Genomic DNA, 13,692 nt, shown 5'->3' on the forward strand with positions numbered 1-13,692 from the left:
AAAAAAGAGTTTTACATATCAGTACGTTATCACTTGATTTGATTCCAGCAAAATCAAAGAAAATTCATTGATTGTCCACTCTCACCCACAATTGGGTAGGTTGGCAAAGATTACAGTTATATTGTAAAATAGATTGGAGATTAGTTTTGCACACTGAGTTATAAATTGGAAATCAAAACTGCTTCTTGCAAAAATTTTTTTTCCCTCCGTGCAAATGTGCAGGTAAAACGTAGACTGCTACAAAACTTCTCACCCAACCCAATCCCCTTCCCCGCCCCCCCCCCCCCCCCCCCCCAACACACACACACACACAAACAACGCAAAGGAAACAGAACCTTCGCTGCTGCGTGGTACTAGAAGAATAGTGAGGAAGAGCCCAAAGCAGGAGCCGCAACAAATTCTCAGTCTCCGTATCCTTCCCCAACCCCCCCCCCCCCCCCCCCCCCCCCAACAACAAAAAAAAAAGGGGAAAAAAGCACTTCTGATTAAAGAATGATGCAAAGGCTGAAACTTTTATCGCCATTGAAGCAGTCTTTACGAAGAAATGGCTCTTTGTTCAATCAAACCAGAACTGGTTTTGCCCTTCCCAGCTATACCCTTCTCGACTGTCATCAAGAGCAGGTCTGTTTCTCTCAAGTCTTTAAACTTTTTGGAACATGGGTTTGTTTGTGGCGTGATTTTTATCTCAATATAAGTGCAAATTTTCAAGAAATTGGCATTCTTGATTTATTGTACTTTGCATTTCTGCTGCCTGCCCGTTTTGTTTAAGTTCATGAAGTTTCAATTTTTTTGAAAAATTCCACTTTGTTGAGCATTTTTGAGGGCTATGGATGGATAAATGTTGAACTTGGATGTTTAATTGTCAGGTTTTGGTAGAAGGAAGGGCTAAGTCCAGAGCAGCTGTACTCAACAGGCCTTCTTCACTAAACGCTCTTACTACTGATATGGTCCGTAACTCTTTTATTTCATAATGTTTTTGTGCTTATATGTTAGTTAGGACATTTGAGGATTGTATATGTGGATTTTGTTCTTTTTTATCTTTACTATGTTATTAGACCCCAGTGCTAAACTTCCTGCACTGATTTTCATGGTAGGCTGCTAGGTTAAATAGATTGTACGAGTCTTGGGAAGAAAATACAGATATTGGATTTGTCATGATGAAGGTAATGGATACTACGGACCCCTTTTTTATCTTTGCTTCGTGGTTTTTTGGAATCCAATTATTGGAAGATGAGTTGAAAGCTGGATATTGACGTAATCCTTGAACTTATTGAAGGGTAGTGGCAAGGCATTCTGTTCAGGTGCGGATATGGTGCTGCTTCATCAGTTGATTAATGAAGGTTGGTCACCATTTTGTTAATAGGCTTTCTGTGGATTTTTCCTGAATTTTTTGGAGTTTCTTAGGCCCTGTTTGATAACCCAATTCAGTACTTAAACTTAATGGGCTCATTTCTTAAAATGTTTAGACGCATTTGATAACAAAAAACTGAACATCTGAATTAATTAAGTGGCACTGAATTTCCTAGGCAAAACTTGTTCTCAAAAATAAGTGATAAGTTATTTACTTATTACTGAATGTGATATACATCCAAATGTATTAGATTTAATACTTAACAATTCAATAAATTAATGGATTCAGATTTCAGATTTCAGTGTGCAGACTTCAATTTTATCAAACACACCCTTAGTCTTGGTTGTTGATGTTTTATGATAGACTTCATTGATTGATCAAGGATGCTTAACTTTTGTTTCTTTGCTGGTTGCTTGGCATCGAGCTTAGGGAAGTCAATATAAATGATGCTCTCTTTCTGGTATTGCTGGTGCACAGCATAATGCCCTTTCTACTAGTATGGATGCATGGATGGAGTTTTTTGCTGTTGATATTTAGGCGTGATGGGAAATTTTTAAGTGCTTGTCATTCATCACCTTTGTTACGTATGGTGCACCCTTTGCATTTCACTGTTCATCAAAATATTGATACATAACCTTTTGCATTAGGATACATTTGTAGGGATATGTTGTGGTCTCACATGTTTGTATTTGGATTTAATGTCTTCAGGCATACAGATTGTATTGTCTGTCACATTCCACTGACCATTTTGGTTTCATCAGTTTCTGAAATTCAGAATAGTAGTCGCAGATTCTGTGTGGCCATTTTGAAGAAGCTCTAGGATAGGCGCATTTGAGGAAAATAATTATATGACCAATATATATAGATTCCATTGGTTTGATAACATGTCAATCGCACTGCTTTCTGGTAGGTCCTGAAGTTTGTGAAACATACCACCAGTCAGATTTCATTAATATGATTGATCTGATTTCGATTTCTGATGTAACTTGTTAGTTGGTGCTTTTCCTTCTTATGCCCTGTTGTGCTGTTACTTAGGATCTAACAATTAAGACTGCAAAACTAGAATCTAAAAATGTTTTTGTTGTGTGCTTTTGTAGTTGAAAAAGAACTGAATTGTTGGATGCTTGCAATGCTGCCTTTAAACTTCAGATAAAATGTCTTTTCATCTAAGTTCTGGATAAATTTTGAAAGAAAAGTTACACAAACACATTCATTGCTCAAAGTTATACTCAGTTATCAGATATATTGACACCCCACCATCACAACTCTGGCATTGAAACTTTGTAATGATACACTTTTACTTGAGAAGTGTAAAACCTGTAAAATATGTCACTTTGTGTTGTGATTATACTTGGTTGTGATGTGCTCTGCAGCTAAAAAGATTTTCTTTACTATGAATATTTGCAGGAAAGCTTGAAGAATGTAAAACTTTCTTTCAGACTGTCTATAATTTCGTCTATCTCCTAGGAACGTATTTCAAGCCAAACGTGAGTATTCCATTCCTTCTGTTTTACATAGTTTGGTCTTTGTTTTCTTGGTTTGATAGGCCAAAATTATTTATGTCATCTAAAAGAAAAGGAGTTGCTGCCCATGTAAAAGATATTATTCATTTAAATGCCGCATTGCCTCTCAAAAAGGAGAAAAACTGCCAACAAGATAATCATCAGTTAACTCCTCATCAAAGAGCTAAGAGTGGATATTTTCTTGGTTTCTCTATTGTCTTTCCTTGAAAAATTAGAGATGATGGCTATCCTTTTTCTTTTTCCTTCTGTTAAATATGGGGACTAGAGAGTCATTCTGCCAATTTTTAAAATGCTACTGAAGATTGCATCCCTTTAATATTTTAGGCTTGTGTGTTACGAATTTCTGCAATCTAAAACTATTTGCTCTAATGTGGCTACATATTTTCGAAGGTGCACAAGGGTGGTCATTGGTGTGGCTAATGAGGCTAAATTTTTCTTGTTTATATGAGCTGAGAGAGACAACATTTAGCTAAAATAAGATATGGTTAACGTTCAACTTCTGCGAATTACAAAAGAAAGCTCCTTTTGTGAGAAGATCACTGTCTGCAGTTCTTAGGTTAATCTATTACCTTAAGTTTCTGAGAATTTTTTTTTTCCTTTTCGTGGATACAAGTCTCCCATCAAGGTGGTTGTTTGTCTCTCATTTGAACTTATCTGTCATGTTTACATGTGTTTATTCTTCTGAATATCTTTGTTTGGAGTTTGTGGTGGTATTGAGGAATTATATATACTTGTCCAGGTGGCTATTTTGGATGGCATCACAATGGGAGGCGGGGCAGGTATTTCGCTCCCTGGAATGTATCGCGTTGTGACTGATAAGACAGTATGAACAATTTCTTTAGCAAACCTACACATGATTTAAATACTGTTCTTAAAGTAATTCTGGTTAGTCATTTAGTAGGTATAGCCATTCTTCCCTTAAAGCATATCCCCATATATTCTGAGGATGCTTTGCCTCATATGAACATACAACAGTGTACAATGACTAAATACTCATAATATGTTGTGTAATATCTTAAGTTTATGCTTTCTTTTTGGTTACTTAAATTGTGAAACAGTTGAAGTTTATATGGTTGACATTTAGAGACACTGTACCTACATACATGTATAAATGCAACCTGACTACTAAATCTTTGTGAATGTATACATATTTTTGTCGCTTGATCAGAGCATTAGCAGGCTGTCCATTTGAGTAAAGGAAACTGTGTATAAGCAGTTGTCTGGTTGTCTCCAGCTGCATTTTGTTGAATAAGCTTAATTATGACCTCATAGCATTTATGTAGCATAGTCATATGACCAATTTTGACCTCCAAACACTGACGTATACATGCAAGTTGTTAACCTTTGTGAAAAGTTGCTACCTAGTACATTAGCAAGCAGAAAGAAAACATGTCTTTGAATGGCAATTTAGACATGTATAAGGGCTTAAAGGAAGAACAGGTGACGGTATAATGCTGTGGTTTATATCCTACCTGGTAGGCTTCTGATTAGACTCCAATGCATTTGGTTTTGCTATAGAATGTAGTGCATGTTAGACTCCAATACAATTGGTATAGCGCTGTGGTTTATATCCTACATGGTAGGCTTCTGATTAGAATCCAATGCAATTGGTTCTGTTATAGAATGTAGTGCATGTGGAAATTGGTAAAGGACAACTCACAAATTGGATGGATTGCTGCTTTTGAGCTATTACTTATATCAAATAACCAGTTAATAGTCACCTCTAGAATATTATGAACTTTTCCTGGATGTGTAATGCCATTAGCTTTGTCGTGATTTAGTACTTTTATAGTACCCTCAATGGTTGTGTGTGCTTTCCATATTAATAATCAATATAGAGCCCAATTGGTTACATCCTATCAAAAATTTAATCTGAAAGTGTGCCCCATATTATGAAATCAATATCCTTGACTGCTTTATCCTTGTACCTCAGCCAGTGAGAATGCTACTTCTGGTCTGACTTGCATGTCTTAATCATGCTCTATTGGTCTAGTTTATCTTACCTTTGATGGGTAATAATCTTTTTGATAAGCCAAAGTGACATGTTTCTTTTTTGAGAAAACCTGATAATTGCTTCTATATGAAAAATACAAGGACATGTTTTTCAGTTTATGAGCTATGTTAGGCATCTTCATTCTGTAATTTTCTAATGATTTACCATGTCTCTTTTGGTGGCCTGAATAGTTGTTTTTACTTCATTTATGTGATGGATGGGTCATTAGGGGTTTTGTTCTCTAACAAGGTTAGTTAGTCATATTTCCCTGTGATTAAATATCTCTTTGATAACTATACAGTGAAAAAATCCATGTTGTACGGAAAGATTGTATCCTTAATTTACATTATCCTTGTTCCAAGTTGAGGATGAATTGTTCATCTATGTGAAGGATTGTCATTTACCTTTTTTTTTTTGTTTTATATGAGATTTAGAGAAGAAAATGTGAGCTAAGAGGGAAAGCAACTTATCCAATTTTAGTTCCCCTTTCTGCACCCTTATCATATGGATGGAATTGAGGCAACTATATCTATTTTCACTTTCTCTTCATTTTTTCTTAGGATGCAAGAAAAGAAACTTTAGCTTGTAAGTTTGAACAAATTTCTCTTTTCTGAAATGATGCTAATTTTTAAAAGGATCAATTGCAGGTTTTTGCTACGCCGGAGGCTCAAATTGGTTTCCATCCTGATGCAGGGGCTTCCTATTATCTTTCTCGTCTTCCTGGTTATTTAGGTAACTAGAGGATTGCTCTTCATAATGCGTGAGAAATTTTCTATTAGCCTAAAATTAGTTGGACAGACCTTGTCTTATTCTTCTACAATTGAGATTTGTTTGGGGAAAGAGGGGGACATGTTTGGGCTGGACATTTTTGAATTGCTGCAGAAGTGCAGTTCTAGATTGAGGATAACATAAAGTAATTTACTTTATCTGGGAAACTATTTTTCTGGCACTTGAGAATGTCTTTAAATGCAAGCATGCGGCATTTTTAAATTGATTTGCAAATGCTTACAGCTTTGCTCTTTGAAATGTTCAATATCGTAGGCTCAAGATTGAGAGCGGAAGACTGCACTGTAAAATCATAGTCAACCTATAAGCTTATTGCATTGTGCCAAATTTTGGCGCACTGACAAATCAGGGTCAGCTCTATATTATACAGGGTTTTAAAAGACGAAAGCCATTGATGGAAAAGGGTTTGAGAAGTTGTAAACTGACTATTTGACAATGTAATTCTTGGTATTGAGAGGCTTTGATGGAAGTCTGAAAGACAACAATTGGAAAGCGACAGAAAAGGGAAGGTCCAAAAGAAAGATGCCAAGTCCTAAAATAGTTATTTGACTGAGGAAGGTTGTTAGATTATGTCAGATTGTGAATTTGTCTTATCTCCTAATTACTTTCTTATATTTCATAGCAAAGAAAAAGAACAGTTGTGACCAATCCTCCGAGAGGGAAGCATCCTGGGACATGAAGTGTTTTCTTGAGAAAAATTATTGCACAAGTAGACAATATTGAGGGATTTCTTTTATGAGGGCTTATATTATCAGGATTCTGTGCTGTGGTCATTGCCTACTGCAGCTGTCCTGCCTCTGTCCTGGATGAGTACCCAAGTCAAGGTTGATGGTCAGATTTTCTGCATCATATGCCTTGATGGATGAAAATAGACTGCTGGTGTAGTTGCTTCTTGTCTATATTTCTAGTGCATTCTACAAATCCAGATAAGATATTAATAACTTAGCTCTGCCTTTACCATAAAGCAATTTTTTTGTAGCTCTGCCTTTACCAGAAAGCAATATATATATTTTTTTGCTCTGACAGTGTTGTCTGAACTACTTAAGATCAATTTACACCTTGTTTTCTTTACCCACCGTTAAACTACTCAACTAATATTCTCTTTTCCAAGGCCATTTTATGTTTCCACTCTTTTTGAGGTTGTTTTAAGTTCAAAACAAAAACAACTTAAGATTCCTCATGATTTAATATCTCTTTATTCAAAGTAATTGGATTTTTTTGGCATTGTGAACATATTTAGATCCTTGAGTTCTGAGATCCTTGTAATTTGTACTTGTGACTTTTATGAGTATTCGCCTGGGTATTGATGCTCCTCAGAGTAGAACAGTGGTGTAATGAATAGTTTGATGGATTTTCTTGTTTCCTTTGTAGATGTTCTGTTGCTAAATATCACAGGTTATGTCTGCTAGGTTATGGATGGAAATTTCAGCAACTAAGGTTTGATTTTTACATGCAAAGTTCTCAGAAAGTTTGAAGTATCTTTTGCTTTGCAGGAGAATATTTGGCTCTGACAGGAGAAAAGCTTAATGGTGTAGAAATGATAGCCTGTGGCCTTGCTACGCACTATTCTCTGAAAGAAGTAATCTTTTGTAATTAAGTGTGGGGCTTGTTTGCTTAAGTATCATTTCACATCATAAATTGATGCTTATTTATACATTTCTCTTCAGAGGCTTCCTTTGATTGAAGAACGCCTTGGTAAATTGAATACGGATGATCATACTGTGGTTGAAAATTCTCTTGCTCAATATGGTGATCTTGTCTACCCAGATAGGAGAAGCGTTCTTCACAAGTAATCCATTTTTTTCCAGAAACCTTTTCTTTTGAATTTCTTTTTCATTTATTTTTTATTCTTTTGTGAAAGTCGGGAAACTAACACATAGCTAACATGCAAAGACCATCAACCCGTGAATAAAGACAGTGAACCAATGACTAAATGAAAATACTCAGTCCATATATTGATTCTGGCTCAGTTCCCAATTCAATTTGCTTCCGTCAACTCTGCTACGGCTCACAGGGAACATTTCATATCGATACTGACCTTCTGCACATCTACAAAGCTAGACAATTAGTTTCTGGATTCTAGGTGAAAGCTTTTGTCATTTTGTCTTTCCTAATTAACCCTTTCAATTGGCCGCAGAGATTTTCAGATTTTGTTTGTCATTTTTCTTTATTACCATTTGGCTAAGGGAATAGGGGATGACATGAACAGAATGCTTGGGATTTGACATTGGGGTGAAGAGGTTCCAATATATCATCTTCAGGAGTCCCAGAAAAGCCTTGCTTTATATTTACTGTGAACTTTTTTTTTTGAAATTTGTTTCTCCCTTTAAACTACAAGCAGTACCTTAATTATTTTTCATTGTTAGTCAAATTCTGAAATGAAAGTGGTATGACTTACTGGGTTTGGCCAAAAGCTATTTTGAGATGTTGTTTTTTGGTCTTGGCTTTCAGCTTATTGTATGCTGAAAATAGCTGACTTTGAAAGTAGCCGTTGAGTTGCTTTTGGAAAGGGCTACGAACTTTTTGAACCATTTAATGGAAAAGGAGGATTAGTTTTATCTGCCAATTGCTTTTTATAATCAGCTTAAAGCGAATGAGAACAATCCCAAGATTAGACTTGCTAGTAGCCAATGGACATTTATGAGCTTCTAGATGCCCATTTCCATCCTTGCGCTCTGTATCCTATGTGTTAATGGCCATGTTGTTGTTGAACTACTACATGCTGGAGGTCTTTCCTGTGCTTGCTCAATACAGTTTATCAGGAAATCTATATGAAACTATAAGTAGCTGTCCTGGTAGACATGCATCCTCCAGTGGTGGTATTGGAGGCCCCCAGGGGCATAAATGAGAAACCTTGAAACGTGCAAAGTAGTGAGGTTGGTTTTATACATGATAACTGTGACCTTCCCAGGTTGTAATGGACCCACTAATTGGAACTTTTTTGCTTTTGATAAATAATTCTTTGATTCTAACTTACAGCTATATATCTTGACTTGAGAGGCTAAAAGCCCAGATTGTGATTATCATACAGAAAGTTTTGCTGAAAACGAGTTAAAATATTTGGCTTTTCAGTCATGATTTTTCTCTAATTTACCCTCTTGCTTTCTCTCTCTACCTCTCACTTTCTCAGGTTAGAAAGAATAGACAAATGTTTCAGCCTGGATACAGTTGAGGAAATTGTAGATGCTTTGGTAAGTTCAACACTTATATGTTGGTATATGGATACAAAATATCTGTCAATTTATTGGCAGGTTGTGAGCAAGAAGAATTAAAAACGGGCAAAATCTCTGAAAGACTGCATTTGCATTTAGCAATGTTTGATTTAACTTTGGAAAAAAAAAAGGACAAATTGGTGCTAAGAATTAAGAGTATGCATAAGTTTCTGGTCAACCAGGGTGTAGAGTTTGCAATGGTAAGCAAGTAGATAGCAATTAGATAATTGTGCTAACCCAGTGGGATGCTAGGCTTCTTGTAGCTTATCTAATGGGTTGCTGCACTACACATTAGCACCATTTTTCTGTTTGGAAAATGCTTCAAACCTCCAATTGATGGAACTAACTTCAAGGAATACATGGGGAGCTAATATGGGTTTTGTTAGCACTAAGTAATGCATGTTATTTCTCTTAGTTTTGCTCATCTCAATGTTTTCTTGAGAGGTAAACTTGATCCATATTTTTTGGTCATGGTTTTACCAGGAGCAAGGGGCAGCAGAATCTTTTGATGATTGGTGCTGTACAACTCTTAAAAAAATAAAGGAAGCATCTCCATTGAGCCTTAAAATCACTTTACAATCGGTAAGCTGTTAATGTTTGCACTCTCTCATGGATTGACTTGCTAACTTCTATCCAAGAATGAAAGTTGAAACCCTTTGTTTCTCTTGCAATATTTAGATTAGAGAAGGTAGGTTTCAACCTCTTGATCAGTGTCTGGCTCGTGAATACCGGATATCCTTGAATTTCATTTCTAAACAAGTCTCTAATGATCTCTGTGAGGTATGATTTACTCCCACATTGCTCTTATCCAATTCATTGAACGCAGTTTTGTATCAATATTAATTCTGAACATAACATGTAGGGTGTTCGTGCAAGATTGGTAGACAAGGACTTTGCTCCAAAGGTATCTATTAATCTTACCTATGATACTTTCTTCTAGCCAAAATTGTTCTTCATTCTGTATCTGTTTACCAAGCAACGGAAAAAAGAAAGAACGAGGAGATTAATATTAACCTTGAACTTTCAGTGGGATCCACCACATTTGGAAGATGTCACCAAGGACATGGTTGACTCACATTTTTTGCCTTTGGATGAATTTGAATCTGAACTAAACTTGCCTACATCAGTACGAGAACCATATGCATAGTCTCTCCTGAAACATCTATGCAGCGGTGAAATTTTTGGGGTTTTCACAGCTATTCTACCTGATCCAATGGCTGAAAACGCTTCCATCTAGGAGTTTTGAGTTGATGGGTACCAACATCATCAGCTTCTCATCGTCAGGTGTTGCCTTCGTGGGTTTGGGATACTAAGGTGTCCTGGCAATTTTTTGTTGGTTAAAAGCGAAAAACCAACATTCTCCTACTGTGTCTTTACTAGTGACTCCTTCTTGAGTAGCATGAGTAGATTTTATTCATCAGCGTTGTCTTTTCAGAATAGCATGAGATGTATCATCTATATGTGTGTGCTCATTTAGTTTGGGATACATCTTAACATAGTTTTGCAAGCTGCATCTCAATTGGTATGGTCTGTTAGATTATTGCATGTTCAGTTTCTTCTTTTGGTTCAATTTAGGTATCATGCAACAGACATTTGCTCTAAATTGTCTTCATCCATAAATATACCTTGTAGTTACTATGCTGTAGGCTTGTAGTTGCAAATGCAATAGGAAAAATGCTGCATTTTGCATATGGAAATGTTCTTTGAAAGCTTGCATTTTGAGGGTTGTGCTATCATTTAAAGCATGGTTTTGTAAAAACCCCTACAATGCTAAGCTGAAATCATCATCCAGAATCTCAATCCAAAGAAATATTACAACAGGAAATTAAATTCCACAAGAATCAACTGCATTTAAGCTGTACTTTTTTTCCTCACTGAAATTGGATTTGATTGGTAATAGGATATTTGGAATTGTGATCTAAAATATGGGGATTCTGTTTTTGGACAAAATGTTTAACCTGTATGTAATCTATAATAGAAAGAACATGTGAACTTTGTTTTGATTGTAAATATTGTTGACAATGGAGGATTTGCAAACAGTTTCTAAACACTGGCACATAGATATCTCACTAAGAGATAACAAAGATTGTGGGGTCATTAGACGATTGACATTCTAAACTTCAAATCAAACAGAGCATGGAAAAGACAGATTTTTTTTTTCTTCGAAAATTATTTGCAAGAACTGCCTCAAGAAAAAAAAAGGAAAAAAAGTGAAAAAACTAGACTTGTTTAAACAAAACCAAGCCCAGCTGCCCGCTCAAGTTGCCCAGTATTTGTGGGTCATGCGTCATAGAATTTTGTGCTCTAGAACACGATATAATCTTTGAGCCTGTTAGGCGTAAGATTTGGTACCAACTGGGAAGTGATAGTTTTTACAGCCAATCCAGTACATTACGAAAGGAAATTGGACACAGCCGCTGAAAGTGTCATTTTTCGGCCCCGTCAAATTTTCAGTATACGGCTCTATTAGAGCTGCAAAGAAATTATCAGCTTACAGCCCATTAGACCTGCATACGAATCAAGTTACCAATGAACGCTCGTGAATCAAGTTACTAATGAGCGCTCGTGAGTCGATTCGGTCAAAATTTGACTCAAAATCAAGTATAAAGAAACTCAATTCGTTAGCTCGCTAACCACTCGATTGTATGTATGTGTGTGTGTATAATTTTTTATTTTATTATTTTTAAAGTAAAATTTACTATTTTAGTCATTTTTTAAAAAATAAAATAATTATGTTTTTTTAATTTTTTCTAAAATTCAACAAAGCTCAAGCTCAAACTCAAGTTTGACTCGGTTCGAATTTGAGATCAAAATTGAACTCAAACTTTACATTAAAAGCTCATCGAGTGTAAATTTGAATTCGAGTTTAATAAAATTGAGTCGAGATTCAATTCGACTTGACTCGACTCATTTGCATCTCTAGCCCCATAAGCCAAAAAGAATAATTGCCGAAACTGGAGGTCAGGAACAGACGTTTGTAAGGCAACCACGAGCGGAAATGGGCCCCTCCAATTGGCTTCTTTTCAATTAAGTTCGAATGATGGTGTAATTTATTGCATTTGGTGTAATTGTGAATTGTATTTTAATTTAGTTACATAAGTTGACAAATTTCATGATTACACCAAAATTATACGAAATTACACAAAATGTTTATAAGAATTACATCAACTGGATAGCAGTTGACAAAATTCAACAGGAGAGGCTCTGGATTCGATCCACCATGAGGCACCCACAAGGCTACATCAGCTATTCTCCCTCAACAAATAGAAAAATGAAGAGCATAATAAAATAGAAAAGAAGAATAAAATGACGAGTTGCAAGCTAGTAAATTGCCTAGCATAGGGTGGTAGGCTGCAAACAGATTAAACTTTAACAGAACTAATATGACTTGAATTCATCATTTATTTAATTTTTTGGGGCAAACCTCGTATGTGCACAATGCATGCCAACCCTTTATCTTATTTTTAAATAGATAAACGAGAGGGACATAAATTTTACCTCCAGAAGATAATACAAAAACAATAGATTAGTGACGCAAACAAAGAGTATTACTCATTTAGTAACTCGAACTTAGCAGAGAAAACATATTGACCTTGTAGATATATAAAGGATTAATCTTTTATATATTGACAGTGTATATACCATCATTATTGGATACATGACAATTCATTTAAATTTAAAATTAAAATCCAAATTTTGCTCATGTATTATGCATCTAACCATGATAGTGTATGCATTATCAGTATATATAAGATTTACACATAGCGATTACCATTTGCCAATGAATTAGCCTCACGGAAATAGTTGTATTAACCCACTAAGTAATATGCCGCACCAAAGCCTTAGCTCTCCCAAGCACAACTCCGTCAATTGGAGTGAGCATTAGACATCAACAATGAGAAAAGTACTCGAAAATTTACCTCTATATCTACATGCACAATTGCACAAGAAATGCATAATTGTAGCTTAAAGCACAACTATTTACACTCAGCTACTAAAATATCATATGTCCAAATTCCTTGTAGAATGCAAGGATCATCTGTCCAGAGACATCATGAAGTAAAGCCGAAGCCTTATAGATCCATCATACTTGCATCAGTGTTTAGGTTGTAACAGTCCAAAGTTGGCTTTTGCTAACAAACCACATTTACCATTTATCCTGGAGCCGGTTGAAGACAAAAGAACCTAGCAACATAAGATTTCTCATGACTCACCATTTGGAAGGATGAGGGGTTGGTGTGGTGCAATTGCAGCATGCAGTGAGTGGTCTAGATCAGGCCAGCTTAGTTCGGTTTGATTTGGATCATTTATTTTAAAATAAAAAAAGGGTTTAAAATGAAAGGTCCAAATTGAAGATTTGATGAGTTAGTCCCGATTTTGGTTAAAATGAACAGTCCAAATCGAACCAAATTGAGTCAAGTTTGATTTAGGTGACACACATGCACTCTCGGTTGCACTCACAATTATAGAGGTACTCGATCCCATTTGGGAAGGCCCTAACAAACAAACAATTCCAAGCAGTGATATGAAATTGTCTGTATATAAAAAAGAAGAAACTCGCTTAGTTTCTTGTTTAGAATCCTGGAAATGCGTCTCATTGTGGCCACACCAATGAAACCACAAAATCTTCTGAGGAAGAAGGCACCGAATGTGGTTCTGCCAAGCTTCTCAAGTCAAATGCTGACTTATGCTTCCGTCGTGCTCAAGTTTTATTGACATATTTTGGTCTAAATCAAAGTTCAAAAGTTTACAAACTGGTCTGTTTAATAATATGTTCAACTTACTATGTACATGTGAATGTACTACGCAGCGGAAATTTAAATATAC

General features: G+C 35.9%; 1 protein-coding gene across 1 annotated transcript; it reads left to right on the forward strand.

The window, feature by feature from the left end:
• Positions 1–321: 321 nt before the first annotated feature.
• LOC113706753 (small ribosomal subunit protein mS47) lies at positions 322–10,410 on the forward strand. The gene is made up of 14 exons (XM_027228728.2): positions 322–621; positions 867–947; positions 1,095–1,163; positions 1,277–1,340; positions 2,759–2,838; positions 3,614–3,697; positions 5,515–5,599; positions 7,147–7,232; positions 7,321–7,442; positions 8,784–8,844; positions 9,349–9,447; positions 9,544–9,645; positions 9,728–9,769; positions 9,893–10,410. The coding sequence occupies exons 1-14, from the start codon at positions 493–495 to the stop codon at positions 10,010–10,012; spliced, it is 1,224 nt and encodes a 407-aa protein (XP_027084529.1). The 5' UTR covers positions 322–492; the 3' UTR covers positions 10,013–10,410.
• Positions 10,411–13,692: the final 3,282 nt, after the last annotated feature.

Source organism: Coffea arabica, chromosome 8c, assembly GCF_036785885.1.
Source record: "Coffea arabica cultivar ET-39 chromosome 8c, Coffea Arabica ET-39 HiFi, whole genome shotgun sequence".
NCBI classification, from domain to species: domain Eukaryota; kingdom Viridiplantae; phylum Streptophyta; class Magnoliopsida; order Gentianales; family Rubiaceae; genus Coffea; species Coffea arabica.

Bases quoted from the DNA above. Each gene is read 5' to 3' on its own strand.
- LOC113706753 (XM_027228728.2), top strand. From the start codon at position 493: ATGATGCAAAGGCTGAAACTTTTATCGCCATTGAAGCAGTCTTTACGA. The intron at 2,839-3,613 runs GTGAGTATTCCA...ATACTTGTCCAG, and splicing joins GAACGTATTTCAAGCCAAAC to GTGGCTATTTTGGATGGCAT. The intron at 8,845-9,348 runs GTAAGTTCAACA...TGGTTTTACCAG, and splicing joins AGGAAATTGTAGATGCTTTG to GAGCAAGGGGCAGCAGAATC.